This window comes from Calonectris borealis, chromosome 21 (assembly GCF_964195595.1).
Source record: "Calonectris borealis chromosome 21, bCalBor7.hap1.2, whole genome shotgun sequence".
Lineage (NCBI taxonomy): Eukaryota > Metazoa > Chordata > Aves > Procellariiformes > Procellariidae > Calonectris > Calonectris borealis.
In genome coordinates, this window is record NC_134332.1 from 8237615 (window position 1) to 8256966 (window position 19352).

Sequence of the window (19352 nt, forward strand, 5' to 3'; positions counted from 1 at the left end):
CTCCAAAATCACAATATACTGCTTAAGGGGTCTTTTCCGCACCTGGAGCCTGGCTGGACACATCTGCCCTTGCTCTTCACGCTGGATGCAATAAATGGTTCTGCCTGGGCAGTTTTAACCCTGCTTCTGCTTTCTTTCAGTTGCATTCTCTGACTTACAACCGCAAAATCTTATTTTCTTCTGTCTTCTTAGTGGTTGTTTTTTGCTGGTTAAGTCTGGAGTTTTTTGCTTGCCAGCCTCCAGATTTACGTTCCATTCTTGGAAGAGCTAGAAAGTAGATTCTTGAAGCGAGATCCTTGAGGAGCTGGATATATCAGCTATCCCACCGCAGTGCGTGGGTGATGCAGGCACTGGGCCTTCATTTCCTGTCTAACAGGAGATGTTAATGAAAAGACATCCTTTTCTTAATCCTTTTTTGTAACCTTTTAGCAGATGGGATCTGTCTTCCCACTCTGCTCTGGATCCCAAGTCTCACTGCTATTTATTGTTCCAGATCAACTATGCAGAGTCCCTGGTCTGCAGAGGTGGGCTCCGGTTACTGACCGTATGCTCCATGTTAATTTGCAAAAAAAGCAGCTGTTGTCTTTATAATTTAAGAGAATTAAGGCTGTTCCCCTGTACCATTTGTTTGGATACCAACAGATTGCCAAACTGGGACATCTCTGACTTGCAAAGTCCTACTTCTACTCCCATTTTCTGGGGAGAAAACCTGATTCCATTCAGATTAAGGGAATTGTTTCCCTCTTGTCTTTAGAGCAGAATTTTGTAACACTGTTAAATTCACATTAATGCAAAAATTCATGTTTCCCTTTCTTCCAAGGACACACGCTGGCTGCCTGGATAACGGCATCTAGTTGTTAGCCAGGGGAAGCGGGACCCGCAGCTCCTGTGCAGCCCAGACCCTGGCGTGGACTGCGTGCCTGCGCGGCTGCTTATGAATATGTACACGACGGGCTCTGCCCACCAGCCTTTTAATGAGTGACATCAAAGCCCTGCCTGCCGGAGGAGGGGACCCACAATGCAATACGCAGGCAGACGTGGAGGCAGCTCCCACGGCCGCTGGCATCGCTGCTGCAGGCAGAGACCCTCCATTGTCGGCCCTGGGGGGGCCGCTGGGGCCCGGCCCTGCATGGGGGTGCGGGGAGAGGCCCAGCAGCGGCAGGGCTGGGTTTAGGGGCTGTCTCGAGGGGGACACGGGGGGGAGTGTCACTTGGGTGGGGGTGGGGGGGCTCCTGCGCTGCTGGGGCTCAGGCGGGGAGCGGGGTGCTGCCCCCTGACCCCCCGGGAGCAGGGGTGCGATGAGCTCTCAGGATGAGCAGTTCCCAGCAGCAGCCCCTGACCCAGCGGCTTCCTCCGCCGACGATGGCATGACCTGGTGGTACAGGTGGCTCTGCAGGATGGCCGGGGTCATCGGGGGCATGTGTAAGTATCCCCTTCCCTCGCAGCCAAAGGTTCCCCCTCGGCGCCGCTCGTGCATGTGAAAGCGCGCGTCAGGGGTGCTGCCTGCCTCGTTAGGGTCAGGTTGTGTGGGGGGTGCGCCACGAAACAGCCATTTGGGGTTAGGGCTTTGTGTCTGCTCTAGACATCGGTTTGCTGCGTTTCGGGCAGAAGGAAGAGTCGTGGACGTGCCTGAAGCGGGGCGGTTTTAGCTGGCACACGAGGGATGCGCTTTGCGCTCACCGAACTCGCTGAACTTTGGCACCTGCGAGAAGGGACGTCACGGGGGGATCTGCAAATCCTCGAGTTTCTTCTTGGGTAAAGCACTCGCTGGAAGCGATGGGAGCAGCAGCCGAGCCCCCGCTCCTGCGGGAGGGCTGTGGGCAGATAAACCAGACGACGGTCGTACTGCGAGCACCGGGCTCAGGGTGCTCAGCTGGGTCAGGTTCAGGGCTTGAGCAGGGGCCATGGCATTTGGTTCATTCTGTTGGGCTGTTTGTATGTTCCTGCAACTTATTTTCTTTCCCCGTCCTGAATGTCGGAGCATGTTTCCTCTTACTCCTGTTGTTGATCACAGAGGGCCTGCCTGTGTTTTTTTTTTGAAGGCGATTAATGGACTTGGTTTGTGTTGTGTGTTTTTAAGGGGTTTAGTCTTGGGCACAGAGAAGGGAGCCGGAGTACAGCGAAGTGAGTTGGCTGCGCTCTGAATTACCTGCTGCTGAAAAAAATTTTCCCAGGGAAAGAGTCTTTGCAACTTTGCCAGAAATCAGCCTGTCCTGTAGTGCTGTTTTGCTACATTCTGTGGAGAGATTAATAGCTCTTAAAAGCAGGAGGGACTGTTATGACCACTTAGTCTGATCTCCTGCAGAGCACAGGATGGAGAATTTCTTCTGCTTCAGGTCCACGACTTCTAGTAAAACAAGAGTGTTCTCAGCCAGTGCAGTCAGCCCTGATTTATTCCCTCGGCTGTAGCGTTTCATCTGATCCCCTTCTCTCTCTGTCCCCTTCCCATGCCTGCCTCTTGCCTCGGGACTTGACCGCACAAGCCCACGGCGTTTTTGCAGCCAACCTTGTAGACCCCCACGGTTGGGCAGGGTCATTACAGCCCTTTTTGGCTAAGCTGGTAAAACATATGCTGCTCTCACTGCTTTATGTCTTAGGTGCTGAAATTCTGGAGGTGTGAAAAGATTTGGTAGGACTGCTCTTGTGGGGCAGAACGTACTGGCCTCGCCATGCTCTGCCTGGGGCCCCTGTGCTTCTGGTCCCGGCAGACGGCCAAGAGACCAGCTGGGACGTGTCTTCAGTGCAGGTCCCAGGTGGGGCTTTACTGTAGCGGCGTCTTTCCCACGGGCTGGGGCTGGAGCTGGAGCCTCGACGCTTTTTATGTGGCTTTGGCCCATGCACAGCTCAGGGGGACGCGGATGGAGGGTGAAGAGCTGGAGAGGGTAGCTGGTGGGTCACGTTGGTGTTGCCCACCTCATGCTAGAGCAGCTCATGAGTGGCCTAAAAGCAGTGCAAGTTCTTTGAAGACATATTTTTTTCTCTGCCTTCACGTTTCAAAGCAGCTGAATTATGCTTGGATTATTTTCCCGACCTTTTGTTCGCAGCTCTGAGAACTCATGACTTGTTTTTAAAGGAAAGCTGAGTTTTACGTATTTGGGTGAGGCTGGGAGAAGAAGCTTTTGGAAGAAGAGCCAGGCTCTTAACAGGATTGCTGGTGATTTGGGGAGGCAGACAGCTTGCTCTGTAGCCCTGACAGTCTCCCTTCATGAGGTTCATCAGGCAGAGAAGGAGGCAGCGTGAGACACAGACTCCTCTTACGAGCAGGGAAATGGAGGACTGTGGAAAGAGGCAACCCTCCAATGCCCCGTGCTAGTAATGGCCCTCTTCAAAATGCTCCTTGTTCAGCATCACCTTGTTGAAGGTGGACGGTTTGGGAAAGCGGTGACTAATAACACGGCAAGGCTGCTATTTTCAGAGCTTGCTATGAAAGAACAGAAATAATTTATAAGGACTTTGAGAAACTGGATTGGGTCCTGCTACAGGGCTGGATTATTTCTTACAGAAGGAAAAATTCCCTGTAGAAAGGAAGAGAAACTTTGTTAGCGGAGGTGAGACTGATGGACAACGTCTACCCCATGCAAACACTTGCAGCCCACAACTTGCTTAACCCAGAAAGGTCCAGGGGCCGGAGCAGGAACAAGAACAACGAGGTTCAGGATCTGTTTCTGGCTCTTGCACAGGCTGGCTTGGTGACCTCGGCCAAGTCCCTTCTCTCCCTTGTGTTCCTGTTTGTAAAAGGACGAGGAGTCTGTGGCTTTTGTAAAATGCTCTAGGAGCAAAAATAGGCTTGTGTTGAGGACAGTGACCAGCTGCTTGAAATGAATAGAGCCTTTGTAGGGGGGGGTGTTCTTCCCCCTCGTTTTAGCACCCAGTTATTTGTGCTTCCTCAGGGATTTGGATGGGACAGCAGTTAAACAAATGGCAGAACTGTCTGTCTTCCATAGCTTACATGCCATTGAGCATTATCTGCATTTTAAACCTATTGCGAGGCCTCTATTTTGCAAAAAGAAGTCTCTGGGTTGGCAGCTCCGTCCCGTTTTGGCTACTGAGGCAGGAGCCGATCCCATCCCGGTGGGACAAGGATGTACCAGGCTGCTGTGGGATGCGCTGCTCTGCAAAGGAGACCGAAGGTCACTGAATCGTTATCTCTGTGGCTGTTGGCAGCCGCCACCGAGTGCAGTGTTCCTGCGATTATAAACCTTTGACTCCTTTCCCGCTGGTTGGTGCTTGTGCTGACGTGGGGGCTTGCTCAGCTCAGGCTTGCTGGGTCATTAGTCCATTGGCAACCGGGGTGGTTGCTTAGCTGAGACTCCTGCAGGGACATTTAGTGCTCAAGGGTTGTTTTGGGGTGTTTGAGGACAAAACCAAACCAGAACCCTAACAAAACAACCCCTGGTTGGCTAGATTAAAAAAAGAGTAAGGCCAAAAACCTGCTTGGGAAATAACATTCTGCCTCCCTTGGTTTATTCTGTGGTGGAGACCAATTTTCTAGCTGTGAACCGCTTGGACCTCTACGCTCTGCCATGCTGTTCAGCAAGGCAGGGTTCTGCCCCAGCCCTGGCTGCGTTTTGGGAATAGTCGTGAGGCAGCTGTTTTTTGCTGTTCTGCTAATTATAAAGTGCCAGAAAGTCATTTAGCAGTATTTTCAGAAGTGTGCTTTCGGAAGTGTGCTTGCAAGTGTCACAAGCCGGTGGTGCTTCCCCCGAGCTCCTCTTCCATCAGCATCCAAGGGTTTGTTGGTCACAGAGAAGAATTAGAAACCTCCGTGTTGTGCTCTGCTCTCCGAGCTGCCCGCTGCTCCCAGCAATCCTGCTTGCCATTGCTTTTCTAGCTCTCCGGCTGTTTGCATGTGTGACCATGAGTGGATCATCCTACCCCAGTGCCTCAGTTTCCCCTGCAGCGTGGGATCACTGACACCGGTCCCTTTGCGATGGGAGGATGAGAAATGCCCTTAGAGTGTGGATATTAACATGTCCTCAGGCATTTCTCCTCTGCTGGCTGATCTTGTTCTTGCAGGATTCTCCGAAAGATTTTGGCTTCTGTGGAATAGTCTAGGAAGCCTTTAAAAATAACCTTGTTTGGTTGTTTCCTTAAACCAGGAGGTCACTTGCTTGTGGGGTGATGTTGGATCGGTCCTGTCATAGACCTGCAGTTCTGTTTCCCATCCGGTAAATAAGGATAACTATTTTTAAGGGTACTTTGAGGATTCAGCAGTGACTGCTTAAAAGAATCCTTGCAAGCATGTGCCAGGCTTTTGAAGGTCAGGACTGCTCACAGCAGCTCTGCTCAGGGATCCCCTTAGCAAAACACGAGCAGACATCTGAAATACCCAAACCCAGGCTGGTCTCATTCTCAGAGGCGGACTCTGCTGCTCTGCATTGTGTCGTTAATCATCCCCAAGACAGCCTTTAAGGGCTGTATAATTTTAGCTGGTGTTTTGCAGGGTGGTGGTGTTTACTGTGGACTCAGTTCGTGTCTCGCTGCCCTCCCTGCCTGGGCTCGGGTTCCCCGGCGAGCAGCGGCAGCCTGTTGGTATCGGCGGAAGAAAAGGGCCGTATCAAGTGCCGGGAACGCTCTGCAAGTTTAATGAGGCAGGAAGGAGGCACATGCAGCTTGGAGGCTGCTGCCTGGTTCCTCTCCTTGCATTACAGAACCAGGAGTGCTGGGGCTATTTTGGGCTCTGCTTTAGCTAGCATCCCCTTCCATTTGTATTAACGGAGACCCAAACTTGGCTCTTTTCTGCCCATCTCTAGTGCAGAGCCAGCACTGTGTGGCTGAGACCGGGTTCACCTCTGCTTTATTTATTGTTTGCCCGTGTGCCTTGGTGCTGGAAGTCACGTTTTTGCTGAACTTTCCCTGTGCGGCTCAGAGACGGGTAACTGCTGGGACCTCTTTGTTCATCCCAGGACAAAGCAGTAATTCCTTAGCAAATAAAAACCAGGGTGCCCCAGGGTGCCACATATGCGACTCCAGTAAAAGCAAATATCTGTTGTTCTACACAAGTGAAACAGTTGTGCAAATCTCATGCTGAGACACCAAGTGTTCGGAGCAAAAGGATACCTGACTGGAGGAGCTGGGAACAAGCCCTCTCCCCTGCATCCCTGTTGGGGCCATCAGACCCTTCCACCCATCCTGCTGTGCTGCTCTGCAGTGCCTAGAGGTGCCGGACAAAGCAAGGGCTCTTCTGGGCAACCCCTGCTCCGCAAAACAGCCCAAAATACAGGAGAGCAAAATCCTGCTGGTGTGGCTGCAGGGTCCCATTGCAGGGCAGAGCTGGGAGGAGAAGCCAGCCCTGCCTGCCGGGCTCCGGCCCCGCTATCCCCGTGGGCGCACTGGGTTGGTCTTCGTGGTCCCTGAAAGCCTCTTTGCTTTCCAGCCTGTGCCTTCGCTGGTCTCTGGAACTGTGTCACCATCAACCCCCTGAACATCGCGGCTGGCGTGTGGATGATGTGAGCAGAGTTTCTTTCCTTTTTTTCTGCCGGGAGGGAGGTTCGTTAATTAGACGCCACTGGGCAAGGGGCAGAGCTGCCCCGGTTGGGCTGTGGACGTGAGTGAAACGTCCGTCAGGCTCTGCAGGCTCTGCGCATTGCCAGATCTTGCTCCATGGGGCAGGTTGAGATGCTGGGTTTATTCTATGTGTATTCTTTCTTTACCCCTTTTTAGGTAAATACTGAGATACCCTTATCCAAAATAAGTCTGGGGCACCAGGGTTTGGGAATTATCGAGAAGCGGGGAGGGAGCGCAGTGGGGTCCAGCCCCACCATTCCCTTCTGCCTGCATTTGGCCACGGGAGCGGCTGGTCTTGGGGGGGCTGGGGGGCATTGCTGACCCTCGCTCTGGGCCACGCGGGCAGGGTTAACTCTGGTTTGCTCTATCTGGAGGCTCAACGCCTTCGTCCTGTTCCTGTGCGAAGCCCCCTTCTGCTGCCAGTTTATCGAGTTTGCGAATGCCGTCTCTGCGAGGGCAGACAAGCTGCGGCCCTGGCAGAAAGCTGCTTTCTACTGCGGGTGAGGATGCTCCTGGGGTGTGTTGTGGTGGTGAAGCCATCCCGGGAACCGCGTTGGGATGCATGTGGGCAAGCCGCGGTGGATGAGCATCCCCCCATCCCGGGGGGAGCGGAGCCCGGCTTTGAGGGCTGCCTCTGTCTTCCAGGATGGCTGTGTTCCCCGTCATGCTCAGCCTGACGCTGACCACGCTCTTTGGAAATGCCATTGCGTTTGCCACCGGGGTGCTTTATGGCCTGTCGGCGCTCGGCAAAAAGTAAGAGAGATCTGTCTGCTTGTGGAGGGGAGGGAAGGGGAAGGTGGACCTCCATCCTCACCCCCATCTGCCTCCCTAAGGCTATGCTTTCCTCTTGTACTAGCCATGCTTTCAGGTGTAAATGCTGCCAGAGGACATCTCCCTGCCATCATCTCAAAGCCCTGGGAGGGAAGGTTCTAGGGTTTGCTGAAGCTCTGAGCTTTTCCTTGGGAGCTCAGTCTAGGTTGCCCTGTGGGTCCCTCTTTCTGCAGCCGTTGGATGGATGGGCCCAGCTCTGGGGGCGGTGAGCGGCTTTGGTGGGGTTGGGGAGGGCCAGCAGGTCTCATTTCACTCCTGGCATCCCTCGGCACGGAGAGGCGTGGACCCCGGTTGGGAGACCTCTCTGCCAGGTGCTGTACCCGCCGTGGTGGGCACCCAGAGCTCACATCCCCGCCCCGTCCCTTCTCTCTGCAGGGGAGATGCCATTTCCTATGCTCGGATCCACCAGCAGCAGAAGCAAATGGATGAAGAGAAGCTCACGGGGGCCCTGGAGGGACAGGCTCTCTGAAGCACTTGAGCTCGGGGTAACCTCTCCTGGACGCTGAGATGGTGAAGATATGGAAATCCACTCTGCCCTTCCCTCTGCCCGCTCCCCTCCCTGTTACGCCACGATTTCCCCGGACGCTGCAGCAACTGGAAATCTCAGGGGCTGGGGCGGGCTGTGCCCTCTTCTCACACCAGCAGCCGGACCTCAGCACGTTGGCCCCTCTCTCCTCCTCAACCCTCAACCAAATATCTCACAGTCCCCCTATTTTTAAATTTTTTTTGTAATTTTTTTTTGCTGCAGAGGTGCTGGCTCTTTGAGTGCTGCTTTACAAGCCTGAATAGGTAGCCTTTCTTTGGAGTGACGCCTGATAACGAGCCGAGGATGCAGGGCTCATTTGGGAACAGGATGGGGTGAGGAGGGACAGAGCTGACGTGCCAGCTCCTCGCAAGCGCTGGTCTCGTGGGAGTCGGGGAGCTGCTGGCCTCATGCCTGGGCGTAACCTGCCATTGCACGTTACGCGTTTTTTAGTAACGCTCTCTGGTGTGGCCCTTCCCAGGTACGATACACTAATCCAGGGTTTAGCAATACATGGTGACGCTTAGGCTTGGTTTTCTTCCATTGAGTATATTTTAATATGGGTTCAGTTAGGCCAGGCATCGGAGGCATCGCTGACGGGAAAGGACTTCCAGCAAAAAAACCCATATAAAGACCATAACCATCTCTGCCGAGGACCTGCCAGAGGTGCTGGGGCAGATCCTGGTACCTACAAAGCACAGTCCCCCCTTCCTCTGGATACAGCTGCAGGCAGTTACTGCAATTTACTTGAATTATAAGAATTAATTACTTTGTCTTAATAAGGGTACTTTTCTTAAGCTTCACTCTTTTACTGGAGAAGAAGGGAAATAAGGTTTGCTTTAAAAAGCTGAAAAAGGGTACTATTGCTTGAGGCAAGTGGGATTTTTTGCTGGTGTAAGGGTTACTGATGTGCAAGAGCATCCTTCTCTCCTGAGCCTGGGACTCTGCTCTGTTATCTCTCACTCCCTGCATCCACTCCTGCTCCTGTGACCCATCCCACCGTGCAAGGGACCTGCTTTTTGCTGCTGTCTGGTACAGCCTTTCTCTTTGGGCTCATGTTCTTTTTGCATCAGTCCTGGGCTGCTTTTGTACAGGAAGGTGGCATATCCTTCCTTGGCAAACAGAGAGAAGTCTGCACCATTTCAGTGTGCGTAGCTGGGATGTCTTGCTGCTTTATGCCAGGCTCCATCAGTGGTTCTCGCATCGTATTTCCTGTTTGCTTTCTATCATGCAGAACAAAACTGCTCACTAAGTCCAGATCCCCCTCTTCTTATCACGGTTTCTTCTGGGGGGTTTAATTTATTTGATTTTACATGATTGCTTTTTATTTTGATTAGGAAAAGGGGTGAATAATTTATTTCTAGTTATTTAAGTATTTTGATGGGACTCATTTTCTCTGGACATAGGAGAAAGGAGTGCTCTGTTTCCTGTCCTTCAGAGGACTGCCTCATTTCACTGGGGGGGCTCTGAACCCAGGGAGAGCCCTGGCTGCTGTAACTGGGATGCTGTAACTGGGGTGCTATAACTGAAATACTGTAAAACCCTACTTCAGCCTTCAGAGCATTTCTCAGACTTAGAAAGTGTGTTGTCCTTTGACCCCTTTGTCTTCTTCTGGGCCACTGGCTTGACAAAGTTTGTTTTCCCCCTCTTCTGGGAGAGAGAAGGGAGGAAAAGCGGGCTGTAACTGCTGGGCTGGAGGTTTGTCCTCACTCAGCAGCCGAGGCAGGTAGCAGCCATGGCGAGCAGCGGGACTGCAGCCTGTTCTTACTCCCCTGCCCTGGGGGCTGAGCTCCGGCTGCCACCCACACTTCGCGGTCCCATTTCAATCACTGGGGTAGCAGAGGGGTCGCGCTGCGGTCTGAGAAACGCTGCTGGAGGCTGAGCGCTGTCAGAAGAAGGGTCCGTCAAGCCAGCTGCTCTGTGGCTTCTGAGCAGTGTCGTGTTGGAAAATAGCTATATAACATGTCCTTCCTCCTGGTACGGTGCATATTCGACACCAGATCGTTCCTGGCAGAGCTGGGATGGAGCCGCTGCTGCAGGGGGTGGCTGGCTGCGGATGTAGCGTGCGCATTGCAGCAGGAGCAGAGCGGGCTCTGCAGATCGGGGGGCTAAGCTGCCAGCTAATGTTAGCTGCTGTTTCTTCCTTGGAGGTCAGGGAGGTGTGAGGATTTACACCACTCAGGAACGCGGCTTGGGTTTATTTACACACCCAGGCCCGTGCAGCTGGATGCTGGGTAGCCACTTTCCACTAAGCCCCTTTCCCCCCAGGCCTCTGAACCGTGATTGCTCTGACACCAGCTTGTCTGGGACACAGAATAGGCACTGCCAGCCCAGATGCAGCTTGTTTCAATAAAGGCCATGTCGTTTCGGAGTCCCCAGCTCTGGGCTGATCCCTGTTGCTGCATGCAACACATGGGCCATTGGCTTTCCTTGTGCGTGTGTGCAGGGAGCGCAGCCTCCTGCGTGGGGCACGCTGCTGCAGTCATGGGGTGCTGCAGAATACACCGCAGCCCGCAGGATACTTCGGTGGTAATAGCCTCCCGCTCTTCGAGCCAGGGCGTCCCTGTGCAGTACCTTTAGTGGGTGGTTCTGCTGCAGAGTCCTGCCGAGCAAACAGGACATCTGCTTTGATTTCAGGGGGGTTTGGGGAGTTAAGTAGTGTGTAGTAGAGGAATGTTGCAGACTGATGCACGTAGCATGTCTTTGGTAGTGACGGCTTTGCTCTGTGAGTAGTTCCACAGTAGCTTTAGTGACAGGAGGTGTAAGGCAAAGCAGAGGCGATAGAGTAACGCTTGCAGGCTGATCTACGCCCGCGGTGATGACCCACAGAACTGGGTAGGACCCTCTCTGGCTTCACCTGATCGCTGCTGATCTGTGGCATTAGGACAGTCCCTGGGGCTGGCGCAGGCAGACGCTGCTGCAGGTCTCCTGGAGGGCTCGTCGGCATGGACGGGTCCGCTCTGCTCCCTTGGCACCGACGGCAGAAGTCCCTGGGACGTCAGCAGTGCTGTCATGCTGTGTTTTGTGGCAGTTGGGTCTGACTCTGGGGCCAAGGCAAGCGAACAATCTGCATCAGCTCTGCCACCGTTAGCAGGTTGCAAAAAGCTCAGCTCTGAGCTCAACGCTTTTGTTGGAAATGGGCCTCAGGGACTCTTCTGTAAGAGCTGAGCTGGAGCCTTTGGCCACAACGCTTGAAGACACCGGGTCTGTTCAGTTCGTCTGTGCCTGCCGCAACAGGAGGTGTCTCAGATCCAGGCTCCAAGAGTGCTGACTCCTACAGATGCGCATCTGGAGTGGGAGCTCTGGGGAATTTCGGCTCTCTGTGGTGCAGCTGAAACCAAGCCAGATGCTGCCATCATTGCAGACGTGGCTTGGTGACAGCACCCATGGCTTTTAAGAGTTGTAGTGACAGTTAGTGGATGGTCTCACCTCCATGTGGGCAAGAGACTGTTTTTGTGAAGATAGAAAGGATCTTTAGAGTAGTAGCATCAAAGTAGTTAATATGCCCATTCACAGTGCATGGTGGTTATTAATTGTGTTTAGAGGCACCATCAGGGTGCTTGGAGCTGTGTAAGGATAAATGAGGTTAAAAGCCCTGCTCTAGAGATTTTACAGGCTCAACACAATCCCTGCTGATGGTGTCCAGGCTGGATGGCTAATCCACAGGGTCTCTATGGAAGAGGTTCTGCTTGCCAGGTCTTGGAAAGGTCTCTTGGGAGATGATGGGACATAATTTTTGTTAGATGAGAACTCAAGAGTGGGTGATGAAGTGACTACAGTGAGTTGTTGACAAGCGTGGAAAGACACCTGGGTACTGGCAGCATATGTGCGCTTAGCAATGGACTGTGGCACCATTCACCGCGTGAGCTGTGCACTTCTTTCCCACGTGCATTTATACAGTGTGCAACTCTTCCATGTCCCGTTCAGTCACGAAGCTGACAGCACTTGTGCATATTAGCTCCACTGTCCCCTGGGGATGTCCATGGGGCGTGAAGAGAAGAGCAGAAGCTCGCTTTCTGCTGTGTACCCAGACCTTGCTGCTCTGGGCAGGAGCTGATTTTGTAACACCGATTGATTCTCTGTGTGTGCAGTGAATAAAAAGACCATTCTACCTCTGGAAAGAGCCACTGTGATTTCTCGGACTCTAAATGTTGTAGCAAAAACCCTCCAACTTTCTATATGGAAGACAGGAGGTCACTCAGAAAATACTTCTCCAATGAGGTTCTCACAGGACCTGAAGAGTCCAACCTCATTTCATATTTGGGCATTTCCTCCTTAGGCTGAGCCCTGGGAACTCAATTCATCTTTGTCATTTTTTCCTCAGGAAAAAACATCCACTGTCTTCAGGGAAGGGTTTCACTGGAGTGAAGATATCAAGACCTGGTGCATAGCCATGTGAGAAAGACAATGCTCTAGCACAGGGCTGCCAGAGATCCTGATCTTCAGAAGGTCAGTGGAAACCAGAGGCTCTTGAGACTTCTTGTAATCAGGCCATGCTTAGAAACAGTCATATTCCAGCCAGGGCTGAACATCTTTCTGGAAATGGGTCTCAGCTGCAAAGGTTAGGCCTAATACTGAATTTTCTCTGTGGTTTTGATTTTGGCCCATCTCTCTTCCTCTGTCCCAAGCTGCTTTAAATTAATCCTCTGATAAAGCACATCTTCTCTTAGGTGATTTCTCTCATCTCCTGCTGCAGGGCATCTAAATAGCAGTTAGTATATCTTGAATCTGGGTCAAATATGCTATGTTACCCCATGCTTCCTTGTCACAGCAGGCTGAATGTTCCGGGAATGGGAGGACACAAGCATCTCCACCAGACCTCAGGGTGCCAAGTGCATCTCAGGAGGTTGGACAAATGCTTGGGCAAATCATCTTCCAGCTCAGCCTTTGTTGTTCTGTCCTTTTGGGAGGGGTTAGGTTGGATGTGATACTCCGTAAGGCCATTCGTTCCTCGCAGCCATACCCACCCCCATAACACCTCCTGTGTTTTACCTAGGGTTAGGCTCTAAAAAAGTCCTTCATCTTGGACACAGGAAAGGAGTAAGAGCAATTTGCTACTAACTATGCAGTTGAGATCTCAAAGTGATGGAGGTGGAGGCTCCACACACAACCATGATGGAGGTGCATCCACCTTCCTCTTTGTGGATCAGTAGAACCCTGGGGTGGGAAAGACCTGCCCAGTACAAAGTATTGTCAGTACCTACTGGGTCTTTCCTACAGTGAATCACTTGCACTACAGCTGAATGTTTGTCTGTTCCCGTTCTTTGTTTTGTCCTGGATTTTCTTTGTGAACTGTATTTGGACTTGTTCATTAGGCTTCTAGTGTAATGTGTGTTTTTAGAGCAATAAAACGTGGCAGCTTTTTATACAAAATATCTGTCTCTGCCTCTTTCAAAGTCCTTAAGCACATAAGACTCATCTGGGAAGCTGCAGGCTGCTGTGGTCCCCTTGTCACGCTCCGGGTCTGCCTCTCCCATCCCACCCACCTGCAGTTCCCTTCTTTGCAAATCAAGGCAACGTCTTGCTGTTGAAGGCAAAACTGTTTTATTCTTGCAACTACACGATGAACTTTTGCCAAAATGGCTACAACTGTTAATTCTGTTCCAGCCAAACCCTGGGGCTCTCGGGCTGCTTGGGTGGCTGCTGAGCAAAGGACGTGCATGGTCTTTTGTCCACAGCCACGTGTTCTATTTTCCAAGACACCTTTATCTCCAGCTTGGTGCTGGTTCCCTGGTCCATACCTAGGGTTGACATATTGCAACAGGTAGTGTTGAATGACAGGAAGAGAAGGTAAAGTTCCAGTTGGCAACTTCTACATCCAAAGCAAGACGGTCATCGCTGCCCATTCCTCTCCCATTGCCTTCGCAGAGAGCTCCAGCCTCCACCTCCAGGAGCACCACCGTTTTCTTTGTTGCCCTTGAGCATGTGGACTGGTGGCCTGGCACAGCTGGCAGATGGCAGCTCCTACCTCATGAACGACCTTCGGCCAGTCCTGAAGAAGGCCTCGATCTGTTCCAGGGATCTGCCTTTGGTTTCTGGAACGCAGCAGCCTGTGAATAAGATGTTCCCGGCACAGATGACTGCGAAGAATAGGAAGGGCACCTCGAGGCTGAAGGCTTCCTGGAAAGCGGGATGGAAAGCAGACATGAGCTGGTGCAGAGAGGGTCTGAGGAGGGGCTGCCGGACACCCTCCCAGGGCAGTACCCACCACGACACGGAGGAAGAACTGGGTCAGGGTGAAGGCTGTCAGCCAGCTCACGACGACACAGAGGCCCGAAGCCACCCCGCGGGCTTTCAGAGGGAGGATCTCCGACATCAGCAACCAAGTGATGGGGCCCCAGCCCATGGCATAACCTGCAGGGAAGGAGGGGTAAGATGAGGCTGTTGAGGCTTCAAAGCCCCTTGGGGAGTGAAGAAGAGCCCTGTGCAATCCTGCCCTGCTCCCGCATCAATCATTATTGTCCCCCATTCATGCTCTGTCAGTCTGCAAAGTGACTTCAGATGCCATCTTTCTTGGGCTTCCAGGGACATCTGCCCGCCTTCCAACTCCAAGCCCAAATCTCCTTGCTCCGTATCACCCTGCCTGGGATGAGAAACGTCCCCCCAGGCTGGCACCCAGCCCTGTGCTGTGGGTCCTGGGCTCTCGCTCTGTGCACTTACCCATTATGAAGAACATGGTTGCCAGGAGGGGGATGAGGGTGATGTAGTGGGTTGGCTCAGCAGGAAGGTTGGCAGAGCTCACCAGAGTCTTGTTGGCAATGGTGCCATTTTGAGAAGCTGGCACGAAGTGGATATAGAGCCCCATAGTCAGGTTGGAGACCAACATGACACCAGCTGTGGAGAGATGCAACAGCATAGTGGGATAAATGGGTGAGTGATCCCCTCCGTGCCAAGGACTGAGCCCCCGGGAACGCCTCTGCTCAGGAGCTGAGCTACCACCAAAGGGAAGAGACCTCCCCCACTCCCTGCCCGAGTCCTGTATGGCTGAAGTTTCCACTCCTGCACGTTTGCAGAGCTCCTGTAAATCCTTAAATAAGAGCTTCCCTTGCACAAGTGTGGGAGAGAGACATACCCGATACAAAAAGAAGAATCTTCCTCCCAGCTTTATCCATCGACACAGCAGCAATCGCCACAGAGAACAGACGTACCAAGCCGACAAGAGCTGCATCGTACTCTGGTTTCTGCAACGGCAAAAGCAGTGGGGAAGCTGAAATGGGAGAGCCAGGGAACGGGCAAGTTCCTACATGTGCTGCCTTGACTCTGGCTGATGCCTTTGTCAAAGCTATCCTCCTATGATAAGAGACCAGAGAAGAAAAGCCTGAAGATCAGAGGAGGAGAGCGGGGAGACAGCGGGGCCAGTCCTGCTCCCCATCCTCATGCAGCCTTTTGGCAATTGCTGCCAACCAGGTGCTTTAAAAAAGGCTTCAAAGTTGGGGTCTTAGAGCTGCAGGGGATTTGGAGCATCGGGCAGCCATCACTGAAGACGGAGCAGTCCGGGCATGGGCTGAATCCCAGGGCTCACCAGGATGACAGATGTTTTCTTGAATATTGACTGCAGGTACACAAGGACACAGGTGACACCGGAGAGCTGCTGCAGGAACCTCATCCCCACCGCAATCAGGATGGGCTTATAAACGAAGGGGTCCTTGATCTCGGCACAGGAAACCCGTCGGCTCTGGAGAAGACAAAGCAAGAAAGCCGAAGTGTTACCACCTCTGGGCTCCACCACGGCACCCAGAAGATGGCTCGGGACTTGCCCAAAGGAGGCTGGATTTTGCAGTTTTCACATTACATCTCCCCGTGCTGGAGGAGAGCCTCCTCACCTGCTTCCTCACGCTGTCCTTGATCTGCTCATACTCCCGGGCGTAGTCCGTGTCCGTGCCCCGCAGCCAGCACAGGGACCTCAGGGCCTCATCATCCTTCTCCTGGGAGAGCAGGAACCGGGGCGAGTTGGGCATGAAGCAGAGCAGGACGATCATGGCGAGCACGGGCACCTCCCCTGCGACGGCCAGCCAGCGCCAGTCCAGGACCAGCCCTGCGGGAGCAGCACGGTTAGGAGGGGAGTCCTGGCCTTGCTTCCACACGGGCACCCCAACAGCAGAGATTTAATAAATCCAGAGGGGAAAAAAAATAATCCCAAAAACTAGAGGGAGATTTTCCATGTTTTTCTCCTAGCAAAGAAGCATTTTCAGCTGTTGTTCAATATGGGGAAATTCCAGCAAGCTCCCCCAAATCTTAGAGGATCCAGCAAGATCCTGTAGCAACCGGGGCACGTGCTGGCAGCAGATGCACGTGCAGTTCATCGCGTGCTGCCCTTCAGCCCGAATGAAACCTCAGCAGGACCCAGGTCTGCAGGCACGGTGATGGCCACGGGTCCCTGGGGGTTATGGATTCACCCCTCTGAGCGCACACGCAAGTGTGGGTTATGCATGGGCAATCCTGTCCAGATCCCTTTGCACACCCGTGGTGGTGGTTGTGAGCTGGCTGCGAGGGGAAGGAATCCATCAACTTGCTGAGAAAGTTGTTTAAAATAGACTCCCCTTCCCTAAGGTCTCGCTGAGGGTTTCCTGCCCTCCGAACACTGAGATACTTGCCCAGCGCGTACAGGACGAGGGAGCCCAGCACTGCCATGATCTGAGGACAAGCGCCCAACATGCCTCTGACCCCGGGGTGGGAGATCTCTGAGATGTAGACCTGGAGTGGGACAACAGATGCTTAACAGAGCTGCAATATACAGCCGTCACCGCTGAAACTTGTCCTCTGTCACCTCGCAGTTATCCACTGCAGCCAGGGGAAACCCAAACTGCTGGGAAACTGCCCTCTCCGGGTGGAAACCTGACTGGTCCAGCAGCAGGAGCTGGTCCTGGTTGGTGGAGAGGACAGCCTTGCAGGCACCGCCGCTTCCCTCCCTCACCCCGGCATGGGAGAAGTGCTCCAGCGGCACGCTCAGCCTCCCATTGCTGGAAAGACGTGCCCCAGGGTTACTCAATTCTTGCCTTCCCCTCTGCATGCAACACGAGGTCGGCGTTTGGTAAACGTGGGTGGAAATAACTGCCGGGAGGAACAGGGCAGGGATCGAGGACCTGCCTTCCCTTTTCTGTGGGCAAGAAAGTCCAGCACTGTGGGGGCAGCTCGGGCTGGCTGTGCAAGGGCCGCTAACCCAGTGCATCCTCGCCATCCCCAATCGCCCATCTGCAGCCCTGGAGCCCTGCTGATGCCTCCAAAAAGCAGCGGGATGCCCCAGGCTCAGCTTCAGCACTGCCTTGTATCCCACCATGCAAATCCTCGGCAAACTCCCTCCCACGGCACGTTACCGGGATGGAGGCGGACGTCACGCCACCGGCGTAGCCCGTCAGGACGCGGCCCAGCAGCAGCATCCCGATCCCCTGGGCACCGGCCATCAGCGCGTATCCCACGGCGGAGGGCAGCGCCGAGAACATGATGCTCAGTTTGCGGCCCAGGCGGTCATTGAGGACCATGGCGCTGAGCCCCCCCGCCGCCGCTCCCAGCGTGAACACCGACTGCGGGGAGACACGGAGAGGGGCCTCGGTGGGTCCGTGCTCCCCCCGCACACCCACTGGCTCTGCCCCCCACCCCGGCATGGACAACCCCGCTCCTTACCCCGAACCAGGACGCCGTGTGCTGGTCCAGCCTCAGCGCAGGGCTGGGGTGAGCCTCCAGGGCAGGGATGACGGGCGAGGGGTAAACCAGGGCGAAGCCAAAACTGAAGTTCCCCAGGACAGCGGCAAACACAGCCAGGTAGAGCCGCTTGTTGTGGAGGCTCCTGAGGGAGGGACGGAGCGAGAAGGACGTGTTGGGTGCCCTTATCGCACTCTGCAGAAACTTTAACTCTGTCTTGCAGCTTCCCCCAGCCTTTGCCGAGGTTCTTGTGACACCCACGGAGGGATTTTCCTGGGGAATGGCCCTGCACAGCCCCAGGCTGGTGGGGTTTCTCCGAGTGGAGCAGCACCCGCTCCCACCGTGTGGTGGGGGGCGAGAGCCCGTCCCCCCGGGTGCCACCGATGCTTTCCTCTGTGCCAGGCGGTTTTCAGGGTGTTCAACAAACTGAGAAAAGCAGAAGCTGCAGCCGGGCGGCACCATGGACCCAGCCAGCAGCCGGCTCGTCCCAGCGGAGCAGCGAGGGGGTTCCCTTCAAGGCCCCCATCCCCCCCAGCAGGACCTTATATCCCCACGAGAGTCAGATGCCCAAAAGCACCCACACCCCCAGCTCTCCCAGCGGGCTCATCCAGCACCGCACACCCTGGGCGGGATGACACCCCATCTCAAGGCAACTCCAGGAATGACAGCAGCATGAAGCAGCTCTTCCACCAGCTTCCCCCAGCCCAGTGCTCTCGGGACGGGGGCACAGCCCACCCCGCAGCCAGCCCCACGGCCCCAGCCTGGCCCTTACCGCAGATACTCCTTGTCGAGCCTCTTGCCAGCACTCTCGGGGAAGGTCCGATATGAGGAGCTCGTCTTCCTCACGAGGGGCTCCCGCATGCTGGGCTCCATGGCAGTGCTGTGGCCGGTGCCCATCGCAGTGCGGGTGCCGCTTCGCTTGGGGCCGGATGCTTGGCGCTGCCTCCGGGGATGGGGAGGAAGAGGCAGCTGAAAGCGAAAGGGGAGAGGCTGCCCGGCCGTTGCCTAATCAGAGAAATCTGTGCCTCGTGGGCTCGCGCCCGGCTGGCCTCTGGGGAGGAAACTGGGGGGGGGCCGGAAAACCGGCAGGCAAAGAGCCACGGGGAAACGATGGGGCCCTGCAGCCTTCACCCCACGCCCGCCCAGCCCCTGTCCCTCCCAGACCCCATTGACACCAAAACCCATCGCTGCAGCGGCACTTACAGGCACGATCCTTGCAGAACCGTTTCTACCAGCAGAAACGTCCCTTTGCTAAGGCCAGGTCCCTCCCCTCGAGGAACTGGTACCAGTTAGACTGGCCAAATGCTGCTTCTTTTTGCGAGGGTAAATTGCATCCGTGTGAGCCTCCGCAGCCACCCTGGGGAAGGGTTTTCAACGTAGACCAGAGCTGAGGGAAAGGAAGGAGAGGAAAGGAGAGGGAGGTGAATACAGAGGGGGAGCAGGGAGCAGGTGCGGGGGATGAAGAGCACTGATGAGGATGGAAAAGGGGAGGGTGGCATCTCTGCCGCATTGGGTGCAGCTGCTGGGGACCCCGGGCTGCCCATGGGTGCCTTTGCCCCCTCGCCCTGATCCCCCCAATCCCGCAGGGCTCAGCAGGCAGCGTTGTGCTGGGGCATCTGCAGGTTCTGGGGGGCTGCAAGGTCCAAACTCACCCTGTAGGGAAGCGGGGGGGACACATCTACTGGCTTTGCACTTGGATTTAATTAGCAAAAGATGTCTTTCCCTAAACTACTGTAGTGCTCCTCTTGTTTCCATCATTCACCTTAGTCCCCGGTGCTTTTGGGACCACCTGAATGGTTTCTGCACCCCCAAGCCTGCCTGGGAGCCCCAGTGATGCTTCGGTGTCAGCCAG

The 19352-nt window shown here is 54.4% G+C and overlaps 2 protein-coding genes across 2 annotated transcripts; one reads left to right on the forward strand and one right to left on the reverse strand.

The window, feature by feature from the left end:
* Positions 1-1279: 1279 nt before the first annotated feature.
* Positions 1280-13234, forward strand: CACFD1 (calcium channel flower domain containing 1). The gene is made up of 5 exons (XM_075170666.1): positions 1280-1422; positions 6377-6449; positions 6882-7007; positions 7153-7260; positions 7714-13234. Exons 1-5 carry the CDS (start codon positions 1299-1301, stop codon positions 7805-7807), a joined length of 525 nt encoding a protein of 174 aa, XP_075026767.1. The 5' UTR covers positions 1280-1298; the 3' UTR covers positions 7808-13234.
* A 160-nt stretch (positions 13235-13394) lies between these two features.
* Positions 13395-18408, reverse strand: SLC2A6 (solute carrier family 2 member 6). Its single transcript, XM_075170985.1, has 10 exons — positions 18273-18408; positions 17483-17645; positions 17176-17382; positions 16456-16555; positions 15685-15896; positions 15384-15536; positions 14934-15042; positions 14522-14695; positions 14070-14215; positions 13395-13981 (listed from the first exon to the last, which is right to left on the reverse strand). Exons 1-10 carry the CDS (start codon positions 18395-18397, stop codon positions 13826-13828), a joined length of 1545 nt encoding a protein of 514 aa, XP_075027086.1. The 5' UTR covers positions 18398-18408; the 3' UTR covers positions 13395-13825.
* Between the last annotated feature and the right edge of the window lie 944 nt (positions 18409-19352).

What these genes read in the sequence shown, in the direction of transcription:
- CACFD1 (XM_075170666.1), top strand. Translation starts at nt 1,299, where the DNA reads ATGAGCTCTCAGGATGAGCAGTTCCCAGCAGCAGCCCCTGACCCAGCG. An exon ending in CGGGGTCATCGGGGGCATGT is followed by an intron (nt 1,423 to 6,376) that starts GTAAGTATCCCC and finishes TTTGCTTTCCAG; the next exon opens with CCTGTGCCTTCGCTGGTCTC. An exon ending in GCGGCTGGCGTGTGGATGAT is followed by an intron (nt 6,450 to 6,881) that starts GTGAGCAGAGTT and finishes CTCTATCTGGAG; the next exon opens with GCTCAACGCCTTCGTCCTGT.
- SLC2A6 (XM_075170985.1), bottom strand. Translation starts at nt 18,397, where the DNA reads ATGGGCACCGGCCACAGCACTGCCATGGAGCCCAGCATGCGGGAGCCC. An exon ending in TGACGTCCGCCTCCATCCCG is followed by an intron (nt 16,556 to 17,175) that starts GTAACGTGCCGT and finishes GTCCCACTCCAG; the next exon opens with GTCTACATCTCAGAGATCTC. An exon ending in AGTTCTTCCTCCGTGTCGTG is followed by an intron (nt 13,982 to 14,069) that starts GTGGGTACTGCC and finishes CCCGCTTTCCAG; the next exon opens with GAAGCCTTCAGCCTCGAGGT.